Here is an 18,426-nt window from a genome sequence, read left to right as displayed (position 1 = left end):
GATAAGACTTCCTTCCTTTCGAGTTGAGTGGTCAACGACAAAACGGACAAGACGCAAACATATAATGGCGTGGAATCCCGGATCCGGGTCGATGTATCAGCCCCCGGTAAGCAGATTAGCCGTGGACCACTGTACTGCGCTACTTTTGATCTTTGCCTCTCTGCCTCTTTGCCGAAAAAAGCTCACCGCCGTGAACACACACAAACATTGCAAAACAAGCGACGCACTGAAGTGTGCCCAAAATTCGCAGCCGCAAAACCGGACCAAAAACAGCGGAAGCAAACTATTGCATATTTTTGTATTGTTACACACAAAAGAAATTGTATTATTGCATAATTACGTACATCGAAAACTCCAAACCAGCGTAATGTAATGTAACAATGAAAGCAAAACTTGAAAGCAGCGCGGTACGAAAACAAACAAACACTAAACGGATAACAATGGGAAACAAGATGGCCGTTGAGTTGGTATACCTGCATGGCAAACAATCTTACAAGTTTATTTTATTTTATGAATTGCTACTGTTTGAACAGGTTTGCATGTGTAATATAAATATTAGGGATTATAAAATGTATGAGTGCTTATAACATTAATTGTTTTCGAAGTGCGTGTGTAATTTTTAATTCGATTCAATCGTGTTTATGCGCGCAGTGCTTCCGCGATGGTTGGAAAAATACTTACTGCTCAATGCAGCGCAATCGGGGCGCTTCAATCATGTTTACGCGTATGGTTAGCGCGCACACATTGATTCTCCTCGGCCCCAAATGCCCTAATAATGCTAATAGCCCTCGGTGCGTGCAGCATGTTCCTCGAGCGCGCACATAATATATTTCCCTCTTGAATCGGCGCGTTGTGAGCTTCGAGTGGTGTTACGCTGTGCAACACCGTGACGGGCAAAGCATATGAAGCGATAACACTGGATAACACGTATTCGTGTTATGTGTGAGTGGGTTTTTCAACACATGCAATTTGTACATTAATTTATTTGGGCAATACGCATTGATTTGTTACAGTGTAACATTGGTTGCCTATGTTGTAGACATTTTAAAATATAACCTAATTGCTGAGATCAGCAAAACTCGTATAAAACGTGATAGGAGTGCATCCCTAATTCAATCTCCTGTATTTCTCTTCTTATGTCATTGCCAGACGAGATTTGGCAGTGTTTAAATGCAAGAGGTGTCCGAGCGTGCATCGAGGGCGCGCCAAACCCGATGAGCAATTAATATCATTGAAAGAAAACCCTTTCCAACCCTTTTGTGTACGGATCAATCCCACCATCATTGCAAACACCACGGTAAACTTAAAATCTAATTAATTAATGTGTATTCTAACGTTTTTTCTTCTTCTTCAGATGATTATAGAATATTATGACTATTAACATCCGAATCTGACAATTATGCACTAATCTGCAATGTTTGCACAATGTGAATTTTCCGGATCGATGACTCGAAGTCCATTCACGCCGCGGCGAATTTCGTTTGACGCATTGCAGATGGAAGTGCAGTGAATCGTACTTACGGTGCTTACTACTTAGCCACTACCCATATACAAGGGTGAAACTGTAAAGAAACCGCCCGCACGCCCGCTTATGATGTAATCCCGTTAAATCACCTCGAAATGAGGTAATAAACACCTAACACTTTACAATTTTCACAATTCAGGGATTCCGGTCACGCATTCTTTACAGATTTGTGCAAAATCTCTCGTCAGCTGCCGAAGGTGAATGAAAAACGCAGAAATATCGTAAACAGTCGTAAGTTGTAGGTTGTAACAACTTACGTTCAGCGTTTCACTCAACAATGCGCTTTTAAAACTATTGAACGCAAAAAGGTGAATGAAACTTATTAATCGCTTTAAATCGTCTTAAATCTACCTAGTAGCTTATACTCTTAAAAAATGCCCGCAGACAATTGTTCGAAATTGAGTTGGAGCGTTTTTTGTCGATTAACATCGATTAGAAGATTTGCGCTGGAATTCCAGTGACTTGTTTGCTTGCAACATACAACACACAACATACCACAGGCCCGGATGTTCAGACCAGAACACGCTCAAGCACCGCGCAAGGGATGAGAATACAATGCGGAAAGTTGAAGACAGAGTCCGCGGCGTCCCTCGAGGCGCACACCCGATGTACGAGCAACAAATGTTCGCTGATTCACTCTGTGGATCCCATGTGAAAGTCCTTGGAGTTTCTTGGACCGTGCGTAATTCCACTGGATAATAGAATAAATAAGAAACGTGTTTGTTTTGTAGAAGATGTTCGAGCAAATGAATTCGGTGGGTGTGTAATTAACATCAGAGCGGAAAAAAACACATTCAGGCATTGTAAGTAGGTATGATTATTATTATTCATGACGGCGGAGTGTTTTTTGCGTTTTTCTTGTGTTGTTTAGTGTTGTGGGTGTTTAAAACGGTGATTATCCCATTGGGAAGCTTGTCGCAAGCCTATTTAACGGGATTATTGCATAAAACATGCCGTTTTGCTAAAGTCGTTTGAGTTTTCGCCGAGTAAAAGTGCCGGCTTCGGAGCATCTCGTGTCATTTGCCGACGGTTCAACTCTTGAATGAAATGTAACCATCGATCCGTGAAATTCGGCTTCATGCTGTTTAGGGATTTGGATTAGAGACATTATACAATCATGCAATTCATCCCAACTATTCATTTTGAGTTTTAAGATTTTTACACATTGTTTGACGCAATTTTATTTAAAAAATCACTAAAATGCGTGTTTTTAGATTTAAACTGCCTCAAACTTAGCATTTTGTCTTATAAATTAATTATTTAAAGTTTTTTCTGTGAAAACTCATAGATTGTAACATTTTACGTAAAAATCTTATAAATTTTAAAATGATAATGTTGCGCATCTAAGTTTTTCTCAATTTAAACCGTATGAATCATATTTAACAAGATAATTGATAGCAGAGATGTTAGATAAACACGTGCCGCATGTGAAGCACACGATTATCTCGTTGTAACGATGATGATAGACCACTTAATGAAGGAAAAACGAAGGGTGTCGCGATTGTTGCAACGCACGCTCGAACACCACCGCCGCCGAATGCAAAACGCTTCATATCTTGCGCTTGGCCGCGTCCGCATCGCGCGGATCAGTTCATTCACGCTCGATGAGATTTCAGTCAGCCGGGAGGTCGCGATATGCGATTTTTGCGCGGGCGTGGGGTGCGCATTGATAGCCATGGTGATGTGCGCCCCCGAGGAGAATTAAGCAGGACCGCGAATGCGATCGGCGAACCGTGCGCGCAAATCTCACGTGCATGCACACCGCCGCCGCCGCCTTCAATGCGATGAGATGTGTTATTATGCGGAGGTGTTGGAGCGTGTGTCGCATTGTGCGACGGCGAAGAGCTAAAGGTGTCGCGCTCACAAACGAATTTTCCTCTGTTATCACGGAGCTCATGGCACGAAAAACACGGGTGAATTGATACAGGTGTGCATGGCACACATTTTATTTATAACATGCAGGAAAAATTCACTTTTCTGTTATTTTTGTGTGGGAAATGTTTATTTTTATATAATGTAGGTACTTTTGTACACTATAGGCACATTTCCGCTTTCGGAAAATATATGTAGTCAAGTTGTGTTGTAGGCAACCAAAATAGCACGATTTTTAATATAATGATGTAAATGCTGAGTTAACATAGGCAACCAGTATTACACCAGAAATAATATATGTTTATAACTTTTGTAAATTTGTGTAACAAACTGTATAATACTTTTATATTAACAACAGAGTTTTTGTATAATTAAACACAGAACTTGAAATTGTATTTACATTTCTAGCACTATTTGCATTATCGTGTCATCAATGCCATAAACATAAAGTATTGCTTGAAACACGCGAGGTTTTTTCGTGTATGCTTCCGATTTTGATCTCTTGGGTCATCATAATCGTCTTTAAACACCGTCAGCAATGTTTGTATCAATAATTTCGTCGCCAGGAAATTAAAACAACTCTCTTTTCGCTTTATTATATAATATATTCAAATGGAGTAGTAGTTTAACACTAGCAGTTTAACACAGAATGTCTCTTTATATTGCAACACTTACAACTTTGATAATCCAGCAATATTTTAATAAATTTCACTGTGTTTTTAATATTGGTGGGTTAAATATTGCAAGCAATGAAATAGTTACAATTCAAACTTCCTTAAATAACGCTTTAAATTTCACATTGTTTGAGCGATTTAAATGTCCAGTTTTTATAATTCAAAGTGAAGATCCAGGAAATGATGTAGAAGTAATTGAAAACGAATTACAATTAAACCGAGTGTTTAGATTCAACCTTAGATATTATTTATTGGTACATAAAAGTTCAACTGTTAATGTTGAGACTTTTTTTCAACGTAATGTGTTTGATACAATCGTTAATATGTTGTTGATTGTTGAAAAAGATGATTGCGCGCTATTTTATACTCACAGGTATACAGGAAGTACGCCATTGGAGACTATATTCATTGATAAACTATGCAACTCCTCAAACATAAATTCATTGAATTTATTTCCAAACAAACAAGATGATTTAAAAAGAAGGAATCTTACTATTGCAACGTTTAATTTCTCTCCGTATGTTAATATAGGTGCAATCTTAATATTAATATTTATATTTTATAATATTTTTATTTAAAAGTATTGTTTTGTAGAAAAGAACAGTGGATTTGAACATTCTATGATTAATGCGTTTTGTTTAAAACATAACTATACCAAGAATTTGAAGATAAATCCTGAATTATGGGGACATTTATACGATAATGGTACAGGCGATGGTACTCAATGGGATGTGGTTCAAGGACATGCTGACATTGGATCTGGTAGGTAATAAATACATTATTTGTATATACTATTAACTCATTGAGACAATTTTATTTCCAGGTGGATTTTTTCGGAACAGATTCGATTATAGAACTGATACAACAACGGTTATTTCACGAGTTGGGTTAAACTTCCTGGTACCAAGACCTGTATTAGACGATGGTCTTGAAACGCCATTACGTCCATTTGATTTTGTTGTGTGGATTGTGTTGCTGGTTGCTATAGTTGTTCTTGCTGTCGTGACCACAATACTACATAAAATAAACAAACGCGAGATAACGTCGTTGACGGTTTTAGGATTGTTTTTGCAGCAGCCTAGCCATCTACCCATGAGAATGTATTTAACTTACAGCGGAATACTATTGATTGTTATATTTTACAATTGTGGATATGCTAGTCTCATGACAAGACCATCGTATGTGTTATTTACATAATATATAAGAAATTGTATATATTGAACATAAACAATACTTTTATAGATATTTGCCGTACATTTCGACTGGAAAAGCATTGGAAAACAGCAATTTACCATTTATACTTGCTACAAGTGGCTATATTACAAGCCTAGATAAAGTTGGTAGAAATATTATCATTGTATTAATCTTTTAACATTTATTTAATTATTCTAGATGCAATATCCAAATATTAAAACTAAATATACTAAAGCTGATCCTGATAAATTATCACAAATCCTCGCTAAGTCTACCAAAGTATCAATAGCAATTGATCATTTAAACTTAGGTTATGCCTTTTGTGAGTATGATACTGTACTCAAAATGGATACCTTAGAGAAATTTACAGTACTGAAAGAAGATATGTCATTTGCATACGGAGTGTTTGCATTTTATAAGAATTCCGTAATTTTACCATTATTGGACCATTTTATATTGAACTTGCAAGAATATGGTTTGGATAATTTCATTATGGCAGAAGTAAGTGTTTACTTTTTATTTGTTTATGATTATGTTTATGTTTATGTTATATTTATTATGCTAACGTAAAATGTTTTAAATAGTCTTTCAGGGAATTAAGCTATGAAGGACGAGTGTACATGCATGCACTTAATCAACGTCAAGGATCAAGTCCACGATATTTTAACATTCGAACATTGTCGGGTGCATTTTTAATTTTATTGTTAGGATTATTAATTGCTACAATTGCTTTTATATGTGAAGTTACAATGTGTACATTTTGTTGTTAAAAACAGGTTGAATTAGAGCTTGTATTGTTTGTAATCGTTAAGACTGTTCATGAAATTCCATTCCACCGTGCAGGGTCCATCTGTAATGGCATTAAAATTAGTAATATAATTAAAAATACAGCAAATAACACTTACTAATTGGTACCCATGGGTCTGCGTTGGGATCCGATTGGGTCCTGGCGGTTCTAATTGCATGCCGAATGGCTAATGCAACAGAGAATGCTAAACAAAGTGGAGGTTCACCCGTAGCTAGAATCATGAACAGAGGGTATAGTTATACCACGCTACTTTGCATTGAGAATTATTCAAAGATTCAGAATCTTCAATCCGTTCTTCTCTATCGCTTTTAGTTTACGAGATAACCGCCAAATTCAGGGGCCCCCGAGAGGCAGGTTTATTAAAAATAACTTACCTTTAGTTTTGAATGGACTCAACGGGTTGGGCACACCATCCGGGAACTTGACCCTAAAATCAACGGGAATATCTTTGCAACCAGGTGGTTTGTACGTCCAGGTACGGTTAGTCATCTTCTGACCATCGTGGTCAAAAATCATTTCCTCGCTGGTCCAATATCCCAAACCCATAATGTAAGCACCCTCACACTGTCCCATGTCAATTATGGGACTCATACTATCGCCAACGTCTTCCAATACATCGGCACGTTGGATAATTAGATTACCTGTAAGAATATCCACTTCGACTTCTGTGGCTGCAATACCATAAATTGGATAGGATTTGGAATCTTTTGGATCATCAATCCACCTAGTGAAATAAATTTATAAAGAAAGGTGATAGACAATGGTGGCTAAAAAGTGCTTACATTTGGTTTGAAATAAGTTCCACGCCCATAGTGAAACAATTCTGAATCTTTTGAGGCCAAGGAGTGTCTGCTGGAAGATTTGCCTCAGCAGTAGCATCATCAATGCGTTTCTTTAGAATCTCACATGCTTTTTGGAAAGCCTATTTAAAATAATCAAATATTGGAATCAAAGTAACACGTAAATGACTGCAATACGTACAATGCATATTGCTTCGCTTGTTTGACTTCCTCCCGTTGTATTACAGTTTGCAGCAGTAAAATTATTGGACGGATTTACCGAAATCAAGTTCATATCGATGCCCAACGTGTAAGCAACCACTTGTACTGCCTAAATAAATAACATATTGTTATCAAAAGAAAGAAAATATTTATAAAAACTACTTTTGTATTGATTCCCTGCCCAATTTCAATTCCTCCGTGTGAAATGGCAACAGTGCCGTCCGCTTGATAAATTGAGACTTGACATTGGAAATTCAAAGAAAACGCCAGCTGGTAAACCAATGGTACTAGGGCAATACCACGTTTCCTCCAACGGTTTTCCTAAAAAGAATAAATTATTAAAATTGTCCTACAAATAATCATTTTGTAGATATACAGTGTTAAATGTTTCAATTGCTGCTCTTCTTGCACGAAAATCTGACCATTTTAAAAAGTCAGTCATTAGTGTGCCAATCAGCGGGTGTTGAGTAACATTCAAGTTAGCAATCCTCACGTCCACTGGATCTTTTCCAAGTACATAACTAATATGTTCCATGACGGTCTCCAGCATAGCAAGAACTTCAGTGGTCCCAGGTGCTCTAGTCCAAGCGGCAGTGTGCATATCAGTGCGTACATAGTTGTAGTCAACTTGCATGGAATCACTATTGTAAGTGCTCACCAGCAGATCCATCATAGACAAATTGGGTAAATCATTGATATGTAATCCAGTGTCGTGGTAGATTTTGTGGTTGAGGAATGTGAGTTTACCATTCTCATCAAAACCGGCTTCGTAATCATTTGCGGTAGGATTTCGACATCCTACAATATTCATATTAACATGGAACGGAAGCCAGAACTTGACTGGTTTCTGGAGTTTCAGTGCGACAAGTGTTGCTGCAGCTGCAGTCCAGTTGCTCCTTGATATCTTAGCACCATAAGCGCCTCCACAACGTCTGACTGTAATATTTAGTTTATGTGCAGGAATATTGAGTGCGTAGGAAATTCCCGACTGGACCAAATCCATCCATTGCGTTGATGGATAAATATTGAATTTTCCATCTTCATCGGGTTCCACACGGACCGATTGGGTTTCCATGTGGTAATGGTACTGCCAACTTACATCAAACCTACCTTTTAAAGTGTTAGGTGCGTTCAAATCTACAAAAAAAAATGTAAATATCATAAAATTACCAAGATTTTGTAGTTTTACCTTGGTATTTGGCTACAATAACATGTTCAGAAGTAATTCTAGATGTTTCATTGTTATTCAAAACGTCTCTGATGGTTAGCAACGGGCTAGTTGTAGGATGGACATATTCAACTTGAACCATATCCGCGGCCAACTCAGCTAGTTTTTGACTCTTGGCGGCAATAATTCCAACAGGTTGGAAATAATATTGCACCTTGCCGTTGACAGGCACAAACATTAACTCTTCCTCTGGTAAAACAGGTGGTGCAATAAAACTGTTCTTTCCACCTAACTCTTCAATATCAGAAGCTTGAAAGAAACCGGCCACGTCTTCCATTTCCAAAGCTTTTGAAGCATCAATTGATTTCACAATTGATCCAGCTGGAGCTTTAGCCATTATGAATGCAGCGTATACTTGATTTGGTAAATCAGGATAATCCATTATATATTTGGTTGCGCCACTGACCTGATCAGTTGCTTCATACTTATTAACAGGTTTTCCAATTGGATACATTGATTCATTCGTTTTATAATCTTGAGTTCCCATGGAGATCGCAGGTCTTACCAATTTTTCTCCTCCAGTTTTATTAATTGTTGTTATAATGGATTCAGGAGCCATTGACAATATACACTTGTATGTTAAAGCAATAGCTAAAGATTTGCGGAACTCCGGTGTAGGATCAGGAAGCTGATAGTCAGGAACAAGTTCAGCGTTGAGTTTGTCAAAGAGTGTCTGCATGTTCCCATTGTTAAAAAGTTGTTTGCCAGTGATGTATGTTTGTGCAGAAGTTGCATGTACAAAATTAGGATTAATACCACCAAAGCAAATGTTAGCTTCCTCAACAATATTATCATTAGTAAGCTTGAAGAGGAATGCAGCGTTGACATGCGCGTGTGCATTTTGAGATTTTGGCATGATTTTATAAGATTCAAACTTGTAGTTTGCATCGAGGGCGGGAATTTCAATTCGAAGGATAAGCCTTTGGTACATGTTATGATTAAGGTAATCGTGGGGTGTAACGATTAACTCATTATCACTGTATCCTGTAATATTCAAATTTCTTCATTATAAAAAACTAATTTCTGCTTTGTTATTGCTTACCTAAAACAAGTTTAGCTTTCATTGCTTCAAGAAGTAGAAAGATGTCCGATGGGAACTCATTGTGTTTATACTTCATTGCTAGATTGCCAGCAATTGTACCAATCTACAATCAAGAAACATTATTTCCAAATAATTTAAAAATACAGAATGATAAAAAACTTACATTGCGGATTGGCACGGTTGCTACCAGATCTAAGTGCGCAGCAGCTTTCAAAAGATGTTTAAAACTCTCATCGCTGTTACCAACTTGGTTAAAAGTTTCCATCATCTCTGTAAGTGTCACATTTCCTCCAAGAACAAGTTTATTAGTGCAATGAGAGATGGATCGTAATTCAGCAACTCCCCGGATATCAATATAGTAATTAGCTGTTTCCATGTCCCAGTAAACACCTTTTCCGGTATTACCAGCAACCAATTTATAGTCTTTTTCTTCATTTACCTTCCAAATATCATAAATTTCTTTAATCGTAGATACCTTGAACCAGTTTGAAGCATATGGTGCATTTGAATTCTGCTTCAATTCATAAACAAGAGGTGTTTCCGGTTCTTGACATGGAGTAAGACATGTCTTTTTGCAGTTTTCCTTTTTGCAGAGTTTCAATTCTTCAATGTCTGGAATAACCCCTAAGATCTTAGAATCGGCGTCGGTTGCCATTGATTTAAACGCGGATAAAATGGGTCTGTAGCCGGTACAACGACAAATGTTTCCCGCGAAAGAGTTTTCTATCTCAGCCATAGTCATTTTTCCAGATTCTTGTAGAGCATACATATTCATCACCATACCAGACGTACAAAACCCGCATTGGGTACCGTTGAATTGAATTATTTTTTGTTGAATCGGATGTAAGCCGTCGATACGATTGCCCAGGCCTTCAGAGGTGGTGACGTCCCAACCAGCGCAGGATAAAATGGGAACCAAACACTTAAAAAATTTCGTTATATAAAAAGACCTAAAAATGTCTTTTTCATATGTCTTACAGAATTTACTGCAAATGTTTCCTTAACGCCTGTTCGTGGATTCTTCGCAGTGACGGAAACAATGCACACACCACATCCACCCTCACGGCACATGAATTTTGTGCCGGTGAGGTGTAAATAATCGCGAATGTATTCATTGAGAGTCGTTTCCGGTTTAAGGTCTTTAGTATCAACTTATAAAGCAATATAAATTAATAAATTGTTCATTGAAAATAAAATATAAAATAATATGCCTACCTATTTGCTTAGTTCCATGAAGAGTGAACTCCAAATGTTTGCTTCTATAATAAATTTATTGTTTATGGTAATAATTAATTTGGTAATGTACATACTTTTTTGATAAAGGAACAACCGCCATTGTATAACATTTAAGTGTTTCCTTTGATGTTGTATTTGCAACTGAACCTGAGCACTAAACAACTGTGACTAAAATTAAGTGAAACCTGTCTGATAAACTAGTATATTATGAAATATTCAACCCAAAAAATCCTAATACAAAACATAATTGATATTCTGAAAGCGTGTTTGACGTGTTTTTAGATTTGTGTCGTGCATGTAGAAGTGCAATATATGTGATATGTGCTTGTAAAGTAATTTATTTAAATTCTCAATACACGTACTTGACAAACGCTGTACTATTTATCTATTTGTTGCTATGTACAGGTATTGTTAAGAATTTTATAATGAGAATACTAAAGTGTATAGGTATTTATAGTTGACAACTAAGCAACAATATGAAACTAATCAAATTATCAGTGAGGAGTTTTAAAGTTTCCGTAATTAATAATAATCGTGACATATAACAAAACAAGTAAATTCTTATCGTGTTCAGTATTTTTGTTAAAATTTTGTTTGTAAATTTGCCAAACTAATGAATTCTCAAAAAGTCACGTAATCCCTGCTAGAGAAGCTAATTAGTATTAATATATTAGAAGCGTGCATAAATTTGCAATAAAGTAAAAAATTGTAGTATTTTGTTGTACAAAACAAAACATAAAAACAATTTGTCAAAAATTGATAAAACATAATACAGATACAAATATGTTGTATTTATCATTGTCATATGATAGTTGCAAAATATTCATGTAATAGTTAAAAATACCGTTTGCCAATAGTGCTTGAAAAAAATGCGCTCTTTTTAGCACTTTTAAACACGATTTTTGAATTTTTGGTCCACATAATTTGATTATTTTATATTCTTGTCTTATACAGAATTTTCCGAAGTTTAATATTCTTCAATCGCCATTGCTTTAAATTCAGAAGATATTCGTTACCAAAAATACTCAAAAAACATGATGTTTGTCCATTCGTTATGAATTATTATATATTTCTTAAATTTCCTATTTAAGGTAGCGTAAGAAGACCATTCTTACATCAGATTGTAAATATTTAATTTCTTTATAATTTTTATACATTACTTTTGTAATTATCTCACGAATTGGCGACAAAAATTACATTTTGGTGTTGCGAAGTTTTTTTTAAATTGTTTTTGGCGTTTTGCGCTTGAGCCCTGAGCCTGTTTTTATTGGCAATAGGGCTAAAAGTGTAGATGTAGGGTATAAGTTTTCCATTTTAAAACGCGCATGTTTAAACTAACCTACTCCGAATATTAATTAAAATTACGCGTGATTTAAAACAAAATCTGAAAACCAAATAAACACGAGGGATAAATATTAATCATGTACTTAAATTGATGAATGTGGTTTATGAACGAACTATGTAAATACTTTTCAAATATGTTCCTTTATGTTATACAATTGTTTTATAATGAATGTGTTTTGTTTTGTTTTGTTTTGTTTTGAATCGCACAGCATTGACCGCTGATATCGCTGCGGTCACTACATCACGCTATCGGTTTAGAGTGCATATGCATAGATAACGCAGGTATCCGTGGATGTGTTTAGTCGAGCTGGTTCTTCTCGTCGGGTCGGTCGCGAAAATATAATTCGGTAATTTGCATTGTATTTAATCGGAATGCAACGGAATTTGTGCATATTGTGTTTCACTTATGTTATATCTGGCGTGAAATTTGTGAAACATATATTAATTGTTTCTTAGAAGTGAGGTGTGATGTACCATCGACTATACGTGAAATTTCGCAGCTGCTGCCTGTGTGCGACCGCATGGCTCATCAATAAATTGGATTACGAGTATATTGAAATAAATACGTATGAAGATTTTATGGTTTTTGACTATCCATATTTTGTTTCCGTCGAAGTTTATAGAAGGTAAGATTTCAAGTGTTAATCATCTTATTATTTGGAGTAATTACTTTTGAATAGTGTGGATTTTTAATGCACCCGTCCGTCGGATGGTGCTCAGCTATACGTAGTTTTAAATGCAAAAATAGATCTTCTCATTTCCCGGATTCTTAATCAACGAGAAATTCTATAAAAGATAAGCTATTCAAATCCCAAAAATTCGAGTCGGTTAACTTCTGAACTGAATTCAAACTAATTTTTTGAGTTGTGCATTTACAACAGAAATTTGTTCTTACCCATTTTAGAACTTTTCTTTCATATTCTCATAAATTTATTTTTATGACATCCTGTATATTAGTTTTTCTTGATATCACTCCAAATCTGTAGTACATAATTTACTGTTTTCAGTATTGAAGTTTGCTTTTGCTTTACATTATAGTTTCCTTCTTTTGGTAGCTCCCGGTATGTTTGTTTTCCTTGATGTCACTCCAGCGTTGTAGTTATTTACTTTTTTTCATCTTCAACCTTCCGTTTTCCTTTATATTGTAGTTATTTTTGGTTTATTACACCATGTATCTTTGTTTTCCATTATTTTACTCCAAAAATTATGTTAGTGGTTTTTTATTTTGAATTTTGCATTTTTCTTTGTATTAATGTTCTTTCATTTTTTGCACCACCCTGTATGTTTATTTTCCAGTATTTTCTTCTAAAAATGATGATATCTTGTCATTTGGAAATTAGGAAAATAAGAGAGGTCGAGAATAATTCTTAAATAAAAATTTGCTAAGGACAATTCTTGTTTCATCTCACTAAGAGGTTTTTCATTTTCATTTTTAGGAGAATTTTCAAATTTTTTCTTTTTATTTACAGTATAATTCATTGATGGGATTAGCATCAACCAAAAATTGCTGATTTATCAAACATTTGTGTATAACATCAATTTTCTGCAATAAAATCTGCTCATATCGCATACAGTATATTTCAGTTTAGTTTTGATCGCATATACCTCACGGAATAAAATTATTTTTAATTTTTACCTGCTAGAGAATTTTTCAATCTTTCATATTCTTTGATCCGTTGGTAGCTGGCGATTTTAGTTTAAAAGAGGACAGCGGTAGAAGTGACTTGTATTTAGGGCACCGTACGAGGGTAGCGGTAGAAGTGACTCGGTTCAGGGCATCGTACGAGGGCAGCGGCCGAGGTGACTCGTGTTCAGGGCACCGTATAAGGGTAGCGGTAGAAGTGACTCGTGTTCGCGAAATTTTATTTCGTTTTTTTCATTATTGCGGGCGGACAGAACCTTACATAAACTTGAGCGCTATGTTTACAGATGCAGAATTTAATTCTCTATACGGCTATATTTTTATTTGTTGAAGGAGATATGGTTGCACCGTTAGTAATTTCAAAAAGGTTATTTTTCTAGTGTTCTTGTGCCCTCGCGTTAATTTGTTGATATTTTTAAAAATTATTACTGCCGATTGAGAGCGTTTAGCGTGGCGTCTAGAGATGTGAAATTAAGTTCTTCGTCGGGTGGTGTTTGTTTGTTGCAGGAATTCGACCTGCAACCCGCGAAAATTTACATAAAAGGGCGATTTTTGCGACTTTTTTCAATGTTAGTATCTCTTCGGGTTTGTACGCGACCTTGGTGGCTCAATAACTTCAGCGCGGTGTCAGAAGATACGGAATTATACTCTTCGTCGGGTTGTATTTATTTGTTGCCGGAATTCGACCTGCAACACGCGAAAATTTGCATAGAAGTGTGATATTTTTCACCTTTTTTCTTTAAAATAACTTCAGCGCGGCGTCACGATATGCGGAATTAAATTCGCCGTCGGGGTGTATTTATTTGTTGCATGAATTCGACAACAAAGACTATTATGACTATTGTAATTACAATAAATCTATTTACACTTGATTTATGTGTTGTCATCATCATCATCATCATCATGTCGTTTTAAAGACTTAACAGTCTGTGATTTGTGTTTGCTATTTGATAGATTAAATTTGAAAATCATGTGTCTTATAGATTTGACTTATTGTATTTTTGTGTAAATTTGCTAGTTATTTAGACAGGATGATGCATGCGTACTTGCTTGTACGTGTCTCACCCGTACGCCGCTATTTAAGTGCGTGACCACTCACTGCCTCATAGACAATTTCGCACTGACACACATGCGCGCAACACCCTGTTTGAAACACTTTGTTGTTTTATGAGGTACTATAAGGTGCTCTCAGATGGCGTAACAATGTAGGTTTACCTGGAAATATTCCAGCGAGAGGATTTTGTTTTGTTCAAACGGTGCGATAACGACGAGCGCACATTCCACACTTTCGACTTGTGTTATTCTTTGATATAAGTTCGGTAAATCGTGTTATATTTCTTGATCGCCGGTGATAATTAGTGTTAATAAAACTTGTTTGAGCTTTTATCTGCTATTTATTGCGTGTGTAATCTTCGTAATCGTAAATTTTGTGTGTTTAATTTATTGACGTGTTCGTGAGTCCGTTGCCGTCGGGCGACGGCCGAGGAAAATATCAACGCTATGAACGCTAGTAATTAATTGACTTGTGAAAAACATATTTGTCATCAATTGAGGAGCATGAATCAATGTGCTACCAGGTAAATATTGTCATTCTTATGATTATCATGCGAATAACAAGAATTTTAACTCAAAGTTTGGGTTCCGACGGAATGCAGATTCATTTCAACATAGCCCAAAATGCTGTAGCTAATGTTTTGTTTCTCATTTATTTCAGTATTCGCCAACTTGTCGTTGATATACGAGTACCGTCTTCCATAACCGGTAAGTAAAATAATTTCATTATTTATAGAAACTGTTTGCCGTGTAAATAGATTTCAGTTTAGTTCTACGTTTAATTGTATTGCAATGTTGTTGAATTTTATGGTTCAATAAGGAATATTCCTCATCATCTCATCTTAATAACAAAAAGGGATAATCTTCCGGCTTAAGAATTTAAAATTACAAACATCGAATTTTAATTTATCATTATTTTAATACTTAATTAAAATTATGAGACTAGTACCTGTATGATTTATAGATAGCAATAGCATGAAGTAAAAATCATAAATTAGACTTGTTTTGTTTAGTTTTATATTTATCAGCAAACGATGACATTCGACACGAGAATTGTGTTTATTTTGAATACGATTTACACTTTCTTATCGCCGTGCGAATAGCAACGTCCAAGATTGCTGAGTGTTGTCGCTGCCATCCTTTCGCGCCTCGCACTGCTTTTCTAGTTTAGTTTAGTTTGCATGTATCGGGTCTATTGCAATTTGTGCGCGGGCAGTCGTCGCGGTCATCCTTGCGCCGACTTTGCGCGTTCGGGCAGCAGGTAGTCTTAGCATGAACTGTCGCGACCGTGTTTGCTTCGCTGAGGTACAGCATGCACTATTTTAATATATTACATTGTCGTATAGAGAATTTTCAGTAGATTAATAATTTTCAATCCGTTCCCCTCTGCCGCTTTCAGATATAAAAATAAGAGAAAATGAAAATGTCCAATTTTTAGCCCTGTTAAACACGGTTTCGGAACGTGACGAATTACCCATTTTTTCTTATAAATTAAAATTTCATTTTCTAGATTTCCAATTTAACTAGCTTATTCTATAGAGAATTGTCCGTAGATTAAGACTCTGCGATTTGTTCTTTTCTATCTCTTTTAGTTTATAAGATATTCGCAATTGAAATTTTTTTTTCATAATTGTGGGCGAAAGAGGCCTCACACAACTTTGAGCGCGATGTCTAGAGATGCAAAATTTAATTCTCTATAAGGCTATAATAATATGTTGAAGGAGATTTATCTGCAACGTGAGTTATGGCAAAAAATATATATTTTATCCGGTTTTTGCGTCCTTGAGTTAATTAGGTGCGTTTTTTCATTATTGTTAGCGAACGGGGCATCATACAAATTTGAGCGCGATGTCTAGAGAAGCAAAATTTAATTCTCTATAAGGTTATATTAATTTGTTGAAGGAAATTTGTCAGCAATGTGTGTTATTGCAAAAAAAAAATATATTTGATCTGCTTTTTGCGCCCTCGAGTTAATTTTTTAAAAATTATTAGTGTCGGTCGGGGGCGTCACACGAACTTCAGCGTGGCGCCTAGAGATGCGGAATTAAATTCTCCGTCGGGTGGTATTTGTTTGCTGCAGTAATACGACCTGCAACTTGCGAAAATTTGCATTAAAAGGTGATTTACTCAACTTTTATAGTGAAATGTTTGTATTTTTGGGTTTGTAAAATATCACTTTTGAGCACTTTTAGTCGCATTTTTCGACTCCACGAAATTAAATAATTATAAATTTTTATTGCGTATATTAAGAATTTGAAATCCGTTCTTGTTGTTGCACCGACAAGTGCTGTTGGGCACCGTACGAGGCTAGCGGTCGAAGTGACTCGTGTTCAGGGCACCGTACGAAGGTAGTGGTAGAAGTGACTCGTGTTCAGGGCACCGTACGAAGGTAGCGGTAGAATTGACTCGTGTTCAGGGCACTGTACAAAAGTAGCGGTAGAAGTGACTCGTGTTCAGGGCACCCTACGAAGGTAGCGGTAGAAAATGGGAAAAGGGGCCGTACCGCCTCATGTATTTTTTGTTATGAATTTTTTTCACTTCTTATTTTTCCGTGTGAAGCCAGCGTGCGCTCTGAAGATGGCGCCGGGTTCAAAGCTGAGGGCAGAAGGACTGATGTGTGGATTTTACGCTGGTTGTAAGGCAGCGGAGAGTCTTAGAGGTGCTCGGAGAAGTGAGGCGATCTTCACTCGATGCTTGCTCGGTAACTACTACTTTATTCATCCAAAAATGTCTAAGTGCAAAACTTTGCGTACATACTTGCCCAAGGGCAGTGACCCTTCGTAATTTGTAATCTTAAGATAGCTTAATTACTATACAGCGATAAATATATAATTGTTAGCACAAGGGTCAGTGTGTGACGTGATGGATCCTTGCTCATCTGCGAATGTGTTTACTATCTACTGTATCTACGTAACTACTGTACTTTCTAAACATTAAGTGTGTTGATATACATATTACGATGTTAGTCTTGTGATTGCACCATTGTATAACTTAATTGTATTTATTGTCTAAGTTCCCGGCGACGCACTATCGGCACTAAATCAAACACACAACACCGAATTCGTGAGAAGTTGGAAACTTCCGCCGCTTTTCTGTTTGCGGTGCAAACAGATTAAATTAAAAAGTTTCTTGTTGATCTGATCAAATCTTGTATGCTGAATAGTTAGTAAATAGTTATTTTTATCGTATTTACCTACTGTATTACCGCGCGCCGTCGCTTGCCGTCTGCTGATTTGGATGTTTTCCGCCTATTTGTTCTATTGTTCTATCAATTTATGATGATGCTTCACCCGTCGGTTAGATTATGCAGTTGATGCTATCATCAAATGATAAATGTATTAAAATGTAAGTATTTTATTCTTGTAGCACCTTTTTTACTTAACTTTTTTACTTAACTTTTAATGATGATTTTCGGGTAAAATCTTTGAATTTATATTAAAATATACTCGTAGTTGTTTCGGTATAAATTTCTCTCGGCTTGATGTGAATATTGACCATATTTGTAGTTTTTAAAATTTTCCTTTTGTAACACCCTGTATATTAGTTTTCCTAACAGTACATAGTAAATCGCCTTTATTTGTGAGTTTTGGGTGTTATTTGCTTTAAACTTGCGATTTTCCTTTTGGAACACCCAGTATATTTGCTTTTCTTTGTGTCCGTGAAAACCTTCCTTCAGCTGTGGTTTTAGGGGTGTTTGTTTGCACTTTAAGCTTTTTTTTGTAACACCCTGTTTATTAGTTTCCCGGAGCATCGGGTGAAAACGAGAAATATTTGTAGTGTTTAGATGTTTTCCTCTTTAATGTTTGA

The 18,426-nt window shown here is 36.1% G+C and overlaps 2 protein-coding genes across 4 annotated transcripts; one reads left to right on the top strand and one right to left on the bottom strand.

Annotated features, from left to right (window-relative positions):
* The first annotated feature begins 2,114 nt into the window (after positions 1-2,114).
* Positions 2,115-6,052, top strand: LOC135797050 (uncharacterized). 2 transcript variants are annotated; one of them, XM_065309222.1, is made up of 8 exons: positions 2,115-2,203; positions 2,257-2,336; positions 4,445-4,602; positions 4,666-4,833; positions 4,895-5,249; positions 5,314-5,407; positions 5,464-5,766; positions 5,850-6,052. In XM_065309222.1, the coding sequence occupies exons 4-8, from the start codon at positions 4,692-4,694 to the stop codon at positions 6,033-6,035; spliced, it is 1,080 nt and encodes a 359-aa protein (XP_065165294.1). In that variant the 5' UTR covers positions 2,115-2,203; positions 2,257-2,336; positions 4,445-4,602; positions 4,666-4,691; the 3' UTR covers positions 6,036-6,052. The 2 variants fall into 2 exon arrangements, with proteins under 2 accessions (XP_065165294.1, XP_065165293.1); XM_065309221.1 differs by lacking the exons at positions 2,115-2,203; positions 2,257-2,336 and having other exon boundaries at positions 3,954-4,602.
* LOC135797048 (uncharacterized) lies at positions 5,943-10,966 on the bottom strand. Of its 2 annotated transcripts, none has more exons than XM_065309220.1 (13): positions 10,943-10,966; positions 10,560-10,603; positions 10,323-10,495; positions 9,508-10,266; positions 9,345-9,447; positions 8,264-9,286; positions 7,451-8,211; positions 7,237-7,395; positions 7,055-7,183; positions 6,856-6,995; positions 6,448-6,797; positions 6,171-6,284; positions 5,943-6,115 (listed from the first exon to the last, which is right to left on the bottom strand). In XM_065309220.1, exons 3-13 carry the CDS (start codon positions 10,413-10,415, stop codon positions 6,048-6,050), a joined length of 3,699 nt encoding a protein of 1,232 aa, XP_065165292.1. In that variant the 5' UTR covers positions 10,416-10,495; positions 10,560-10,603; positions 10,943-10,966; the 3' UTR covers positions 5,943-6,047. The 2 variants fall into 2 exon arrangements, with proteins under 2 accessions (XP_065165292.1, XP_065165291.1); XM_065309219.1 differs by lacking the exon at positions 10,943-10,966 and adding an exon at positions 10,655-10,886.
* Positions 10,967-18,426: the final 7,460 nt, after the last annotated feature.

Source organism: Atheta coriaria, unplaced genomic scaffold (assembly GCF_025399875.1).
Source record: "Atheta coriaria isolate IRGN ID8LTWV9N9 unplaced genomic scaffold, Caltech_Dcor_3.1 hic_scaffold_8_pilon, whole genome shotgun sequence".
Taxonomy (NCBI): Eukaryota; Metazoa; Arthropoda; class Insecta; order Coleoptera; family Staphylinidae; genus Dalotia; species Dalotia coriaria.
The sequence above is the reverse complement of the archived record's forward strand: the minus strand, read 5'-3'. Positions and strand labels throughout refer to the sequence as shown.

Excerpts from the sequence above, each read along its gene's own strand:
- LOC135797050 (XM_065309221.1), top strand. The coding sequence starts at position 4,047 with ATGTCTCTTTATATTGCAACACTTACAACTTTGATAATCCAGCAATAT. Across the intron at positions 4,603-4,665 it reads CTCTCCGTATGTTAATATAG|AAAAGAACAGTGGATTTGAA; the intron begins GTGCAATCTTAA and ends ATTGTTTTGTAG. Across the intron at positions 5,767-5,849 it reads ATAATTTCATTATGGCAGAA|TCTTTCAGGGAATTAAGCTA; the intron begins GTAAGTGTTTAC and ends TGTTTTAAATAG.
- LOC135797048 (XM_065309219.1), bottom strand. The coding sequence starts at position 10,680 with ATGGCGGTTGTTCCTTTATCAAAAAA. Across the intron at positions 10,496-10,559 it reads TCATGGAACTAAGCAAATAG|TTGATACTAAAGACCTTAAA; the intron begins GTAGGCATATTA and ends TTGCTTTATAAG. Across the intron at positions 10,267-10,322 it reads AAACATTTGCAGTAAATTCT|TGTTTGGTTCCCATTTTATC; the intron begins GTAAGACATATG and ends AAATTTTTTAAG.